Source organism: Leptonychotes weddellii, chromosome X, assembly GCF_054177405.1.
Source record: "Leptonychotes weddellii isolate Sample4059 chromosome X, ASM5417740v2, whole genome shotgun sequence".
In the NCBI taxonomy this organism is placed as follows: Eukaryota; Metazoa; Chordata; class Mammalia; order Carnivora; family Phocidae; genus Leptonychotes; species Leptonychotes weddellii.
Window position 1 is genome coordinate 71990287 of NC_138385.1, and position 16147 is coordinate 72006433.

A 16147-nucleotide genomic window follows, 5' to 3' on the forward strand; every position below is an offset into this window, starting at 1 on the left:
ATTATTGAGTTTACCAAGTTCATTTCTCATAAAAAGAGGGAAATAAAATTAATAGGAGGCCTACCATGTGACGGACCTTTTAAAGCTTATTTTTATTTGCTCTGCATCACCATCCCAGAACGTTAATGTTTTGCACTCATTACTCAGAGAGTGACCATAGCAAGATTAAATGACTTGCCCAAGGTCACTCCCTAGTAAGTGGCAGATCTGGGATTTAAACCAGGGCACTTTGCTCCAAAGTTTCGGAACCAATTTTCCAATGCAGAGGAAAACCCAAGTTTAGTAAATGGTGATGCATTTGGATCTCACCAAGGATGGTATCACACTCTGGAGTTCAAACCTGTCGGCACATAGTCAATGAGTCTTGACCACAGCCAAGACCCAGCAAGGGGGGCTAATGACATCACTGTAACTCTTGGTCATTGCCCTTGAGGGGCTCAGGAGGAGGGAGCCATGTTACAAATAACAATAATAAGACGTGGTCTGAAATGTACAGGACCTCCGGGAGCTCCAAGGAGGGGAATACTAATTCCAAATGGGGGCTGGAGAAGGCATTCAGAGCAAGGCCTTTAAAGGATGAGCTGAAATTTAGGAGAAGGGCTTAAGGTAGAAGGACAAGCTAAAGCAATGGCCTGGAGTGTGGCTCCAGAGAGGCGAGAAGCACTTAGAGGCTGGAGCATGGGGCCTATGTGGAGGCGTGACAGAAGGAGGCCATTGGAAGAGGCAGATGGGCCAGGGGCCTTGAATGCCATGCCAAGAAATTGGGACCTTCTCCTGTGGGCCAGCGGTTCCCCACCTCTTTGATACTAAAGACCCTTTGTAATAGGCCTTTCTCTGCAGCCCTCCCCCAGGGACCTATCTGAGGCATGTAAAATTTGGTGACCAAAAAACAACATTAATTTACAATAATTTGATTTCCAGTCTGTATTAACCGAAGACATTTGATTATTCAACTAAGTTACTAAACAAATATAATGAATAGAAAATATCAATCAAAAATGTGGAACTTTTGCAAGATGATAGATATCATATTGATGTAGACTTTCCCCCTTAGGCTTTTTTTTTAAGGCATTTCAAATGGTGAAAAGTTGAAAGACCTTCCCAACCGGGGAAGCTCTATTGCAGGCAACGATGAAGGAGTTTAGTGGGGTAGAGACAAGATGAGACTTGTGTTTTGGAAGGATCTCCTGGAAAGAAATGTGCGTCTGCCTTCGGCTCAGGTCATGATCCCAGGGTCCTGGGATCGGGCCCCGCGTCGGGCTCCCTGCTCAGCGGGAAGCCAGCTTCTCCCTCTGCCCCTCCCCCTGCCACCCTGCTCGTGCTCTCTCTCACAAATAAATAAATAATTTTAAAAAAAATTAAAAAAAGAAAGCAGTGTGCAGGATGGACTGGTTGACGCTGGCAGGGGCAGCCAGACCAGTTCTCCTGGTCCAGGAGAAAGGTCAGTGGGAACAAAGCAGGGCAGGAAGGATGCCAGTGGGTGGGTTCAGCTAGAAAAGTCATTTTGTTGACCAACTCAGTGTGACAGAAAATAAAGATGGAAATGTTGAAAGCAAACACAAGATTTCCATCCCGTCTAAGAAATGGGATGGAGAGGACCAAGAACATGAGTAAAGTGGGGCTGATTCCTCGGAGAAAGGAGGCGGGGAGAATACAGACAGATTTTCCGACAGGAGGGAGGGCCTTTATGGGATTCAACTGAAGGAGAGTCCCAGGTTCACATCCTCCTCGAGGTAACTAAACAGAGTATATGAATCGTACAGTTGACTCTTTGCCAAGTGGCAATAAATGAAGTTTTTCTCACCAGGCAGGTATTGGTCAAATTCAGGAAGCATTTCCCCAAATAGGTTTGTGTTCCATTCAAGTTCAGGATATTACCTCAGCTCCCTCAGAATTTATGTTCCATGTGCGCCCGAAAGGGATGTGTGCAGAGACAAACGGGAAAGCATCAGGTGGGGTGGGTTGGAGTTTAGGGCTCTCCATGTTGAGAATGCACATTCTTCAAGCGCAAAGCCCCAGAGAGAGGCAGTGAGTGGATCTGGGGATGCGGACTTGTTGATAGTTCTTTACAGCGTAAGCAACTGTTTCCTTATTTTAAAAGTAATATCTGTTTATTTTAGAATTTTCAAGAAATACTGAAGAAAGCACAAAATGAAAATCATGTATAATTCCTCCACGGAGGGATCACCCCTTAGTTAACATATCCTTGCCACCTTTTTTCTAAGTATGGATTTAAAATTTTTTTCAGCAAAAATGTGATCAGACTTTTCTGTAAACTTTTATTTAACAGTATGTCAGGAACACCTTTCCACATTATTAACTGTTCTTCGACGTCAGCCTTAGAAACATTTTTCTAGACATGTCTCCTCTGGCAAGGAAAACAAAAGTAAAATTAAACTCTTGGGACTGCACCAAAATAAAAAGTCTTCGCATAGCAAAGGAAACCATCAACAAAACAAACAAACAAACAAAAAAACCCACCAAATGGGACAAGATATTTGCAAATGATACATCCACAATTTGATTTTTAATGGCTTTGTGGTATTCAACCGCATCAGTCAACCATAATTTATTTAACTAATCCACTGCTGTGAGACAACTAGTTTTTTTTCTCTTTTCAATATTATAAACAGTCTTATGTTGAACATCCCTGCTGCTCGATTTTTGTGCACATCAATCAAAAATTCCTATGACAAATTCCCAGAAGTGGAAATTTCTGGGTCACAAAATATAGCGCATTTTTAGGAGACTTTATATATGTATATATCTCCAAATGGAGACTTCTACCTATGGAGCTCACTTCTTGCATGCTCACAAATATTTAATATTACTACTATTTTTAGTTTGTTTGTCTTCTGAGTTGAGCCTTTTTTTCAGGCTTACTGGCCATTTCTTTCTTTCTTTTTTGGGGGGGGGGCTTTGTATAATTCTTTTATTTATTTTTTAATTTATTTCTTTTTTTATTTAAATTCAATTAGCCAACATATAGTACTGACCATTTCTATTCCTTTTTTGTTTGCTAAATTGTCTACAAGTTCATATCCTTTGCCTCTCTTTCTAAGAGTGTTTGTTCGTCTTGTTCATCTCCAAATATTTTCTCACTTTTGCAAATGACTATGATAATACCTTAGGAAAAAGCTCATCCCGAACTCTCAGCTGTTTGGCTGACATGCTATAACCAGGCAAGCGTTAGCATTCCAGGCCAGGGCCTCAGTAAGAACTGGACAAAAACTTGTTTGTTTGGCAGCAGAGAGTGAGCCTGGGAAGCTGAAGACACATCATTGGTAGATGACTGTCATCTTTCCTTATCTTCTCTTTGGCAAGAACGCTGATGATAAATCTAATGCTTCCCATACCCAACCGTTAACCTTTGAACATTTCAATGTTTTCAGTACCAGTTTTCCCATGCGTTCCGTTTGGACTTTCAAATCCTGAATGAAAAAAAAACTTAAAGGAAGCCAGAAAACAAGAGGAAACCTGATTGACATAGTCTTCCCGCTGAAAACATACCTATCTGTGAAATCCTAAGCAATCACACCAGCTGGTGAGATCTAGCAGGAACTGATTGATCAGGATTCATGTATGTGCAGATCATAGGTTGGGGAGAAAGGTGGAGATGGAGGACTTAGCAGGAGTATTTCTGATCAGAATTGCTCCTAGAGATTCCTGGGCTCTCACCAAGGCAGGTGCTTTCCCTGCTTTCCCTTCCCTTCCTTACTGTACTCACTTGGCCTTGCATCCCTAACCCCCACTCCCAGAGTCTTAAAGAAAGTTTAAAAACTTCTAACTGAGTAGTGGAGGGCTCGCAGTATTTTTAAAATAAGTAAATCATTAGGCTTGTTTTTGCCTTCTCTTCTCCCTTGCTCTTGTCTGTCTCTTTCATCTCGGAAGATGATAGCAATTATTGCTTTAACTCACTTCCTCGAATCAATTCAGAGGTCTCAGGAGCTGCAGGGCCCCAGAGCTTATGGCAAAAGCATCCGTGTACACGTTCCATCATCCACACATGCGCCCATCTGTCCATTTACCCATTCATTCAGGCGTCCATCTGTGCATCATTCCAACCAACCATCCCTCTGCAGCCAGCCAGCCAGCCAGCCCTCCATGTATCCCTCCACTCACTTGTCATCCATCTATACATCCAAATACCCATCCAACCATCCATCCATCCATCCATCCAACTAAAATGCATTGGGCACTAACTTGGCGCCCAGCCGTCTGCTAGGCACTGAGCGACCAAGTTGAAGGAAGCCCAGTCCTTAGCCCTGCAGGAGTTTACTCTCCATTGGGAAGACAGTGGTGGCACTGGGAAAATGGAAGAAAGTATCTCAGACAAAGGGATGGGCACATGACCAGGTGAGTGGAGGCTCAGGGGCCCAAAACAATGTGGCTTAGCCAGGGATGATCAGTGGTTTGGTGAGAACAAAGCAAGGTTGTAGGGGGAGTAGAAGGAGATGGGCCCAGAAAGAAAGCTGTGAAGTGCTCTAAGTAGTGTGAGCTGTGTCCTAAGAGCTTTTGGGAAGACGCTGGATGTTTTAAGGGTTCTGGGCAAAGCTGAGGGATGGAGAAAAGGAAAGGGAGGCAAGAAATATTTAGGAAGGCATGTCTACAGACTTAGTGTTTGACGGGATGTAAGCATGAGGAGCATGCAAGAGGAAAGTGTTTTATTGTCATTGCAACACTGTCGCTCTGCCCCACGCCACCACACTGTCCTCCATGTTGAGGGGCTCGGTTGGATTGGACCACATGACCTTGTTGCTTGCTTCCAGCTCTGAAACTATGATACTGCTAGATACAACCCCTAATAATGTTACCTACCAATCTGTTCCCACAAAGTCATACAAAGGATGACAGGGACCAGGCCAGGGCAAAGCACTTGAGATTGCAAGCTCTGGGGCCTTGAATGCCACTTCCTCCAATTTCTGGTTGTACGACTTTGGACAAATTACTTAACTTCTTTGTGCCTCAGTTTCCTCATCTGCATGGTTAAGAACAGTACTGACTTCGCAGGTTTGCTGCCAGGTTTAACTGAATTACTACTCACGAAGCATTTAGCACAGTGACTGGTGTGTTTACGTGTTTCATACATGCGTGTTGCTACGATCAATGTCTAAGAGAACCACCTATCATAAATCCTCAGTCACAGGCCTTTCAGGGGGTTGAACCCCCAGGAGCAAGAGCAGCTTCAGGGAACAAGCAGACAGGCTTGCCTCGGGGCCCCCTGCCCTTCCTTATCCTCTTAGAGGGGAGGACCATTCCCAATGGTTGTCCTAAAAATGCCGGTGAAATTGATTCACTGCTCGTTTACAACGTTTCATTTTTTTTATTTTTTATTTTTATTTTTTCCCAAGATTTTATTTTATTTTTCATTTTTTATTTTTTTAGATTTTATTTATTTATTTGACAGAGAGAGACACAGCGAGAGAGGGAACACAAGTGAGGGAGAGGGAGAAGCAGGCTCCCCGCTAAGCATGGAGCCCGATGCCGGGCTCGATCCCAGGACCCCGGGATCCTGACCTGAGCCGAAGGCAGACGCTCAACCGACTGAGCCACCCAGGCGCCCCAAGATTTTATTTATTTATTTGAGGGAGAGAGCATGAGCTGAGGAGAGGCAGAGGGAGAGGGAGAAGCAGGTTCCCCACTGAGCAGGGAGCCCGATGCGGGACTCGATCCCAGGACCCAGAGGCCCAGAAGCCTCTTCACCAACTATGGTTCCAAGACCCAGCCATTAGTCAGAGGGTGGGCTGTTTCTAGAACCAGTGTTGGGAAGGGGAAAGATCATGGGCTCTGCTGAAACAGATGGCCCTGGGTCTGCACGTCTGCTTGGCAATGTACTGTCTGAACTTGGGTGAGGTCCTTAAGCTCTATAAGCCTCAGTTTCCCCATCTGTAAAGTGGGGATGGGATATCAGGAGAATCTAAGGCACCAGCATGTGTGAAGCTGCCGTTCAAAAAGCCATGGCTAGTCCTTCTGCGTCAGCTGCCTGAAGAGGATAAAGCATGTGTCTGGCGTGTATCTAGCTCACCTTTTCTGACATCACATATTTATATCCCTGAGTTTGAGGAAACAAAAGTAGTGTTCTTGCAGGAAGAGTGGAGTGTCCCAGTCAAAGGAGAAGAAATGGATCAGAGAGGATGTTGTCGCCTGTCTCCCTGTCCCCAGGTTCTGCTGGCTCTGACAATATAGCTAGTCCCTCCTTGGCCCCCGCTTCATCCCTCCAGCTCCAAGCAGATCCTAAAAGGGCTCTTCTGGGGGCACCTGGGTGGCTCAGTCGGTGAAGCGTCTGCCTTCGGCTCAGGTCATGATCCCAGGGTCCTGGGATGGAGCCCCGCGTCGGGCTCCCTGCTCAGCAGGGAGTTTGTTTCTCCCTCTCCCACTGCCTGCAGCTCCCCCTGCTTGTGCTCTCTCTCTTTCTCTCTCTCTAATAAATAAATTTTTTTAATTTTTAGAAAAATATATTAAAAAATAAAATAAATAAAAGGGCTCTTCTCCCAGGTTTGACAGCTGGCTGGCCTCCCCCCTTGGACTGCCTCCCGACTACTTGCCTTCTTACCCTGCAAATTACTCAGATGATTCCAAAACCTGGCGCCCCGTGGAGGTCTCCAGGCTGGTCAGCAAACAGCAAAGTGACATCTCAGACAGGAGAATCTGCGCCTCTGCAGCAGCCCCAAAGACCTGCAGCATCGAGCGCATCCTGCGGAAAACCAGGAGGTTCCAGAAATGGCTGCAGGCCAAGCGCCTCACACCGGACCTGGTGCAGGTGAGTGTGCTGGTCGTGAGGCAGGAGACAAGGGGACGAGGGGGAGGGAGGCATCTACTCTCATCTCACATCTCCATGTGGGGAAAAGGAGTCATGGTCTGAAGTGGGACCAAACCCATGTCACGAAGCAGAGTGGCTTGTGACAAGACGGTAACTAGACAGGTTTAGTTATAGTGACCCTTCCCATTGTCATCCTCCACTCTCGCTGATGTGACCCTCCGCAACTATTTGGGAAACAGTTTCTGGCTGCTACCTCTGGTCTGAAGAACTGATGGGATGACCCTTCCAACCCTCCCCCCAGCCAGGGTTTAGCTCACCTACAAGCTTCTCGGGGGACCTTTGCCAACTTCCAGACTGTGCCTTTTCTTGAAAGCTCTCCTAGACACCCTGTTTCACCATCCAGAGAGTCCACTTTGGACATCAGCTTCCTCGTCCATTTCCCACCAGAAAGAAGAACCAAACCTGAGTCATGACAGAAGTAGGCTCTGATAATACAGCTCCCTCTTCCCATCTGAGAGCTCCCACTCACTCCCCCCAGTAGGCTACCTCCGGGACTTCAGCACATTGCTGGCGCCCTCCTACCCTGCCTTGGTCCCCCTTCCTGCACTATCATCCCCGGGATCCTGCTTCCTCACCCAAACCAGCACAACCTTGTACCTCCCCACACACCCTGCTGGGCCCCTGATGGCAGAAGATGCCCCCTCAGAGGACTGAGGAGTGTCTCACCTTCAGCCAAGATGGGAAAGAAGACGCTCACCCCAACCTCCCTGCCATGACAAGGCTGGAGGGCTCGAACTGGCCCCCTTGGGGGGATGCCGAGGCCACCTCTTGCACTCCCCAGGCCACAAGCCCCCTTCACGTGGACACCTGAGGCTGCTCGAGGGACGTCTGAAGCACTCAGACCTTCCCTTGGCCTCTTCAAGAGGAGGGGCACCAAGCAAAGAAGAACCACTGGTCCCTGGAGATCTCATCTGTGTCACGAGACCATGTGGCTTTGCTCTTGGGTTGTGTGGACACTGCTTTACAATCAGGAGCAATCAAGCTGTGGGAAACATGGCTGCCATCTGACATCGCGCTTCCCAATGGGAGCCCTTTGTACTCTACACTTTATGAAGCTCACTGCCGTGGGGTGGGGAGAGAAGGAGCCAGAGGAAGTCAAGCCATTCCCAGGCCAGGGAGGTGGCGGGATCCAACATCCGGGTCTTGGAGTTTGTGCAGGAGACAGCAAGCAGAGGCTCAGGTGAGAAGAACCCCGTGGGGGGCTGCTCAACACTGAGCAGAACCCGACAACAGAGGACAGATAACAAAGCCCCCACCGTGGTCCACACCATCAGTATAATCGCCCTGCGCCTCTCCTTCCGCACTCGCAGACAGACCCTCCACGCCCTGGCCTGGGTACCTGCCACTTGCCAATTGCAGGCTGGCCACAGCAAGTACTGAGCCACAGGAAGGACCAATGTGAGACCTTTCCCGCTTTGCCTCAACTATGTGCTCAGGAACAAGTGGAAGTCCCCCAGGAAAAGCAAAACAAGATACACAGGGAAGAGTTTCAGAACCCCCTTGAAAATCCCGTCACCTCTTCCGGCCCCCATCATTGACGGGTTCCATGCCGAAGGACACAGTTCTCCTAAGGCACTGGTTCCAGACTTACCTCCACTTGGGACCTGCACAACACACCAAAGGACAGCCAGGTGCTCAGGATACACTTGAGATCCCACGGAAAGTGGCCAGACCGATGAACTAAGGAAAGCTCCCTCTTTCCCTCAGCTTCTAGAGATTTCCATAATAACAATCCAGTGGGGATTATCCCATGCCCCCACCCCGACCCCGGCAAGTCCAAAGCACCCCGCCCAGGACATCTAGTGTCACCTACCATGATGAGTGTAGACACTGTGGTGTAGACAAAAGATCTCTGGAGTCTGGAAACTGTCTGAGCCCTGGCTTTGCCACTCAAACCTGGGGCCAAACGAGAAGGAGCGGAGACCCAGGAAGAGCAAAGAGCTGCCGCTTCCCGTGCCTCTGGTCAACAAGCTTCAACACTGTGCTTTATCTTGGGGACACGAAAATGAATCTGACACAAGCCCCACCTCCAGGAGCAGGTGGCCCCCCGGCGAGGACAGGTAAGAACACAAACCACCACAAAGCAATATAGTGGATGATATGAGGACACTCAGTAAGGGAACAGAGGACAAACTATTGACTTGGGTCCTTCACTCACCAACCAGGTGACGTGGCATTTAAGCACAGGACTTCCCCACTCTGCCCCCACATCCCTCCTCCCAAAGTGGGTTGAGGGGAGGCCTGGTGGATGATCTCAAAGAGCCTCCCAGCTCTGACATTCTTTGACTTGAGATGACTCTGCTTCGCTTATTATTTAACAATCCTGATGAATGACTACTATCAGCAGGTACTCTGCTGCATGCCTTGATTTCCTATTTCTTTTTATTATTATTATTTTATTTGTTCATTTGAGAGAGAGAGCATGAACAGAGGGGAGAGGCAGAAGCAGACTCCCCGCTGAAAGGGGAGCCCGACGATGCAGGACTCGATCTCAGGATCCAGAGATCATGACCTGAGCCAAAAGCAGATGCTTAACTGACTGAGCCCCCCAGGCGTCCCTTGATTTCTTCCTTCTCAAAGGGCAGCAAATAGTGCCTTCTCTATCCGATTCATTCATCCTAATGAGCTTTACATATGCTTTAGAAAAAGTCCATCGCCATAGAAATACATGGCAACATTATTGTACTGAGAGGATCCCTTTCTTCAGTGTGTTGTGCTAAAATTTGCTCGACCAAATTTGTCCTCTCACCTTAACATGTGGCCAAACAAACTTTCCTTCTTTCTGACAAAAACGCATCCATTAACAACACCCCATTAAGACACATCCAAAGCCACACCCATTTTCACTTCTCTGCTAACTCATCTTTTCATCCCCACCCACCAGAGATTTTTCGTTTCCTTTTTTTTAAATTTAAATTCAATTAACGAATGTATATTACATGATTATTTTCCTTTCCTTATTAAAAAAAAAAACAGAAAAATATCAGCAGCCATTTTATAAATGCTGAACAAACCCCATTTTTCCTCCATTCACCAAAGCTCAAGGTTATTGGCACCCCATTGGGCCCCACCTCCTCCCTCTCCTGTCCTCCTTTCCAGAGACCCTTTCGCCTTAGGATCCCACAGAATGCCCTAGGTGTTCTGCACCCTTTTCCTCCCAAGCCCCATCCAGGCAGCACCCAAACTACCACACTTTTCTTCTTAGCAAAACTCACCTCCCAGATGGTTTAAAATGGATCCATCATCACCAAAGGTGGGGGTGAAGGAAACTCACTCATTTGCCCAAGACAGTCGAAAATGAGTCTTCAGACAAAAACTCGTATGTGAATGCTCACAGCAGGACTAATCACAAGAGCCAAAAGGCAGAAGCAACCCACATATCCATCAACTGAGGAATGAATAAACGAAACATGTTATAGCCACATGATGGAATATTATTTGACCATAAAAAAGAATCAAGGACTGATACCTGCTACAACACGGATGAACCTTCAAAACATTACACTAAGAGAAAGAAGCCAGATGCAAAAGGACAAATATTGGAGAATTCCATGTATAGGAAATGTCCAGAATGGGCAGATCCATAGAGACAGAAAGCAGATTAGTGGTTGCCAGGAGCTGAGGGGGAGAATTAGGAGTGAATGTTTCATGGGCACAGGGTGTCTTTTGAGGGTGATGGGAAAATTCTGGAGTTAGAGTGATGATATTTGTACAACCTTGTGTTATACTAAAAGCCATTGAATTATACACCTTAAAATGGAGAAAACGGTACACTTTATGTTATGCGAATTTCACCTCAACTAAAAACAAAAAAGAAGAATAAGCCCCATAGAAACTTCACCAATCCTGTGACTTCATTCCCTTGGAGTCCCAGGAGGTGATGGGCAGCTAATCCAATAATTTAATTCATGCCAGGATGTTAACAGCTAATAGCATTTCACTGTTAGCTCTCCGAGAAACCATTTGTGTGTAAAACCGATATGGTAATACTCATACTTGTCCATCCCACGACTATCTCACACCTTCCTAAAACATCCCTGCATCCTTCCCCCTGCCCACAAAATTCAGATGTGCCCCCAGAATCCTTCTCGATGATCTGAGCAAGCAGCCTGTTTCAGAGTGACCATTCATCCCAGATTTGGCCGAACAGCTCTGCCGGCCCCAGGAATTCTGTTGACCATGACTTGAATGGGTGTTCCCTGATTTTCTCAAAAGCCACTTTCCAACCGGGATCTAGGCCAGGGCCCTCCAGAGTGTGTATCTGTGTGTGTGTATGCCGGTGCGTGTTTGGGAAAGGAAAAGGGGCCGCAGGGAGCCCACAGGTTTGCTCAGAGGACTGACAAGGAAGAGAAGAGAAACAGTCAAAGAAATAAAAGAAAATTGAAGGCAGGGGGGATGTGACAGGTGCAGGGCCCTCCGAACCTCGATTGTGAGTTCTGCTTATGAATAAATAAAGTCAACTTGGATGAAAAGCCCCAGGGGTCACCATTAGAGGCTGAGCCAGGGAGTCCGTGGCTCCCCACTCCTGCAGGGCCAAGCACGGCTTTGTATTAAGGACACTCTCTTGAGCCACAGGCGAGGCACTGCCAAAGAGGTAGCGAGGGACCAGAAAAATCAGCCAGAGGGTGAAACAACGCAGAGTGAGTGAGTGAGTGTGTGTGTGTGTGTGTGTGACTTATGCTAATAAAACTGTGACTTTTCTCCTTCTAAAAACTGCATTGTTCTGATGGGAATATCCCACAGCCTAAATTACTAGCCCACAGATAGAACCACAGCCAAGAACACCACCCAGTTTATCATGATGTGCCTGTTCGAAAAACCACAAAGAAGGCTTCCTCTGCTATTATGCCAAGTGCATAGAGGCAACCGCCCTCAGCAGTGCGTGGCTAATCGGAGGAAAACACATGTCCCCCGTTGCGTCCCCCTCCCATCCCCTCAACTACCGGCTGCTTCTGACATTGTTCTAAACACAGACCCTGTTTCCCCCCCCGCCGCCAGTGGGAGCGAATTCCGTGGCCGCCGAGCCTTTTCTCCCACTAGACGGCAGTATAGTGTTCGGGCAGCTTCGTTCAACACAAGGATGGCGGGCGATTTTACTTCCTCGGTCTTGGTTGTTTGTTTAAAGAGATAGAATTAGGGGCAGTAAGCAAATTCAGCAAAATGCATCTTAACCATTTAATCAGAATGTGGTTTTAGAGGTAAATACTACAATAAAATTCATTTGTGCTTAAAGTTAATTCAAAAACGGTTAAGAGGGCTTTGCTGGACCTATGCAAGGCCCTAGGAGGGGATAAGGGTGTCGAGACAAGCAAGGTCCCTGCACTCTGGGAGACGATGCTCCGCTGGGGCGGGGACCCACTGTGATACGAGACGGGTTATGACAACGTGTTTGAATAAAGATGAAAATCTTGTATTAGAGTCGCAGCTGGTTTTCAGACCATAAAGATTTTAATCTCTCACAGGCTACCAGGTCAAGGACCTTTCCAAAAAGTTACATATGCTGTTGTTTTTTTTTTTTTAAATAACATGACCAGATTGGTGCTAGAAAAAGAAAAACAGCTGATCGGTGGCCATACCATTTTCGTGCTGATCTCATATGGGAGTCAAAGATGATGAGTATTAATGGAAAAGGAAGTATAAGCTACTAAAAGTGCCTGGCCAGTCCCACCATAGGTCAATATTCCCAGAACATCAGCACACACCCTCTGGCTGACCCGTCTCAGGAGAGCAGAGGCCCTTCCGGGGTACACTGTGGTCATGAGACCCTGCTCCCCATGACCCTTGGGAAGTAGTCAATGGTACTTTTTTTTGTCGCCCACGGGAGTTCCAGGAGCCAACCGGGGAGAGATTACGGCATGGATCTGAGCCCCGCCCGGCCCACTTTCTCCTTCCAGTCACGGAACTGTAGACAGTTGAAACAACTAAGGCTTTGGATCATGGGATTTGTTGAGAGTTACAAGCCCCGAGACGTCATCACCTCGGCATTTGTGGCCACCACGTTATTTGGAATGGGCTAGAGACTAACCTATTCATTTCCAGGCCTCCCTTTTATCATAGGCTCATAGAAAAGGGACTAACAGATCGCTCAGCCTGTCTGCTCAACTGAGTCCTAAATTACTCCTGATGGACCTCGTGAGTGAAAAGGAGATAGTGAAAGGTGTTCCCCACCTTGACACAAACAAGTTGGGTAATTGAAGAGAGGCAAGACTCAGGGAAGGTAGACGTGAGATGAGTCACCAGGGGTTCCTTTCCCAAAGAGCTCAAAAGCAGAATAGAGGCAGTCCACAGTCAAGGCAAAACTGAAGGCTGGAAAAACATCAAGATGTTTGCAGGCTCTGCCTTCACGGGGCTCTCAGCTTTCCTTGAACTTGGGTGTTAGCCAACCAAACCTGTTCTTAAATAAATCAAGCCATCCTTTGTTCTTGCTATGATTTCTTCCTCTGCTATCTCAATACCCCTATTTTGATATATGCTGGAACAAATTCTTTTGCTTGGCTCAGAGGCCTGAGAATTGGCTGTGCCTCTACATATGTCCACATAATATGAAGTAAACAGAGGTGAAACTATATAACCTATAACAGATATCTATAAAGACATTCACTCGAAAAAATTAATGATGAAACTAATTGATAAGTTGGTTGTGTTCTAAAAACAGTTTCTTCGGCCACAAAACCTCTCAATAAATTTTAAAAAGTAGAAATAACATGGACCACTTTCTCTGATTAAGAGGCAAGAGCAGGGGCCCCTGGGTGGCTCAGATGGTTAAGCGTCTGCCTTCAGCTCAGGTCATGATCTCAGGGTCCTGGGATCGAGTCTGCTTCTCCCTCTGCCTCTCCCCGTGCTTGTGCTCTCTCTGTCTCTGTCTCTCAAATGAATAAATAAAATCTTTAAAAAAATAATAAAATAAATAAAAGGCAATAGCATCAGACATTAACAATAATAAAAAGGAGGAGAAAAAAGAACCCTACCAAATCTGGAATTTTAAAACATTATCTACAAACATTCTTATATATGTCAGTTGGTGAACATGAGTACACTTATGGAAGTAAAATTGCTGGATGATGGCACATACATAGGGACTCATTTAGTAGATACTACCAGTTTTCCAAAGTGGTTGTACTGATTTCCTCCTATAAGCAATGGAAGAGAGAGTTCCATTGTTCCACATCTCCATCGACACTTGATATTATGAGTTTTTCATTTTTGTCATCTTGGTGGGTGTCTAGCAGTATCTCATTGTGTGGTTTCAAGTTGTATTTTTCTCATAACTAATAATATAGAGACCCTTTTCGCATATTTTTTGACTGCTTTGATTTCGTCTTTTGTAAAACCCTGGGGTTAAGTTGTCCCTTTTTTATTGGGTCATCTGCCTTTCTTACTGATTCTTGAAAGTTACATTTATATTCTAAAATACGAGCTCTTTGTTGGATATATGTATTACAAATATCTTCTCCCAGTCCACAGCTGGCCTTTCCGCTCTCTTAATAAGTATCTTTTGATGAAATGAAATTCTTCATTTCAAGGTAGTCCAATTTATTCACTGCTTATTTTAAGGTTAATGCTTTTAGCATCCTGATTATCCCATGGTCATAAAAGTATTCCCCTGTTTACTTCTAGAAGCTTCCATGAGTTATCTCTCATATATAGCTCACTAATCATATGTTCTGCTGTGCCCAGTTTGGTATCCAATCCAGTCAATAAGTTCTTAATTTCAGATATTGCATTTTGTATTTCTAATGTCATGTGGGTTTTTTTTAATAAATTCTAATTCTCTGTTGAAATTCTCTCCTCTTTATCGATTTTGTCTGTCTTTTCCTCTTTTCTCGTAAAATCTTAATCATAGTTGCTTTGAATTCCATACTTGCTAACTCTGGATTATCTCTGCTTCTCCTTCTGCTTCTGCTGGTTGTTTTCCTTTTTCTTGATTGCCAATTGGTTTTTCTTGCTTCTTCACATTTTTTGGCAATTTTTTTATTGTATGCTGGGTTTTAAGGATAATACATTGTAGAGGTTCTGATTTATATTATTTTCTTTCAAAGATTGTTGACTTTTGTTCTAGCAGCCAATTACATTGCTCCCAGATCACCAAAATCCAGGGTTTCTCAATCCCGGAGCTATGGACACTTGGGGCCAGATTATTCTTTGTTGGGAGGATGAAGGCAACGCTGTCCTGTGCATCATAAGATGTTTAGCAGCATCCTTGGCCCCCACCCACTAGGTGCCAATAGCATCACAACATCCAGTCGGGACAACCCAAAATGTTTCCAGATGTTGCAAAACAACTCGGAGGGAGCAAAACTGCCCCCCCAGTTGAGAATCACTGCCTTAATCATGTTGAGGCTGGGGTTAGACTTTGTTCGTGTAGATCTTCTTCAGTGTTGCTCTTGCTCCTGGGACATGGTCCTTGCTGGTAGGACATGATCCTTACTACTGGAGTGTGGACTTCCTGAGGTCCAATTCAAAGTCCAGGGTGCTAAGATGTCTGGCTCAAAGTCCAGCCTCCATCTTGCCAGAAGTATGCAGCCTCTGAAATCTCTGTTCAGGGATACAGCCTTCTGTGGTTCTGTGCTATGCCTGGAGACCCACCTGCTCATATGCAGCTTAGGAGTTGGCCAGAGACCTGGCAGGAACTTTTACACGTATTTGGGGGGCTCCTTCTCTATGGCTTTCTCCTTGATAGGACCCTACCCCCAAATCCCAGCGACTCTGGAAGCCCCAAACTGTTTCCTTTACCCAGCAAGACTGCGCGGCAGCTTGGAAAATGCCCTCAGGGCAAAAGATAGCGTGACTATGGAGCTTGGTTCATGTGTATTCTTTTTCTCAAGAACCATGGATCTGGGGTGCCTGGGTGGCTCAGTCGGTAAAGCGTCTGCCTTCCGCTCAGGTCATGATCCTGGGGTCCTGGGATGGAGTCCCATGCCAGGCTCCCTGCTCAGCGGGGAGTCTGCTTCTCCCTCTGTCCCTCCCCTCTGCTCATGTGCTCACTCGCTCTCTCTCTCTCTCTCTCCCTTTCTCTCTCACACAAAAATAAATAAAATATTTATTAAATATTTAAAAAAAGGAACCAAGCCTAGCATGGGAGTCGGAGGAGAACCCGACTTAATAACACACTTACAGCAGATCAGAATACATGGCATTGGTTTTCGTTCTTTTGGCTTTTGCCAAAGCAGACAGGGTGCTGCTTGAGGGCAGGGACTGCTTCTTAGTCATCTATGTCTTCCCTCATCCATGTCTGCCATGGAGTAGACACCTCACAAATGTTTGGGAGATGAAGGAGTGATAGAATGAGTGATTGGATGGGACATCATTCATCACTCACTGTTCATG

General features: G+C 46.1%; 1 protein-coding gene across 2 annotated transcripts in view; it reads left to right on the forward strand.

Moving 5' to 3' along the window:
* DIPK2B (divergent protein kinase domain 2B) overlaps positions 1 to 16147 on the forward strand; it is a 41772-nt gene that overhangs the window by 708 nt on the left and 24917 nt on the right. For both annotated transcript variants that reach the window (XM_081808958.1, XM_081808957.1), the window contains exon 2: positions 6496 to 6760. In XM_081808958.1, coding sequence (XP_081665084.1) covers positions 6496 to 6760 — 265 coding nt within the window. The remainder of the gene's footprint in view (positions 1 to 6495; positions 6761 to 16147) is intronic.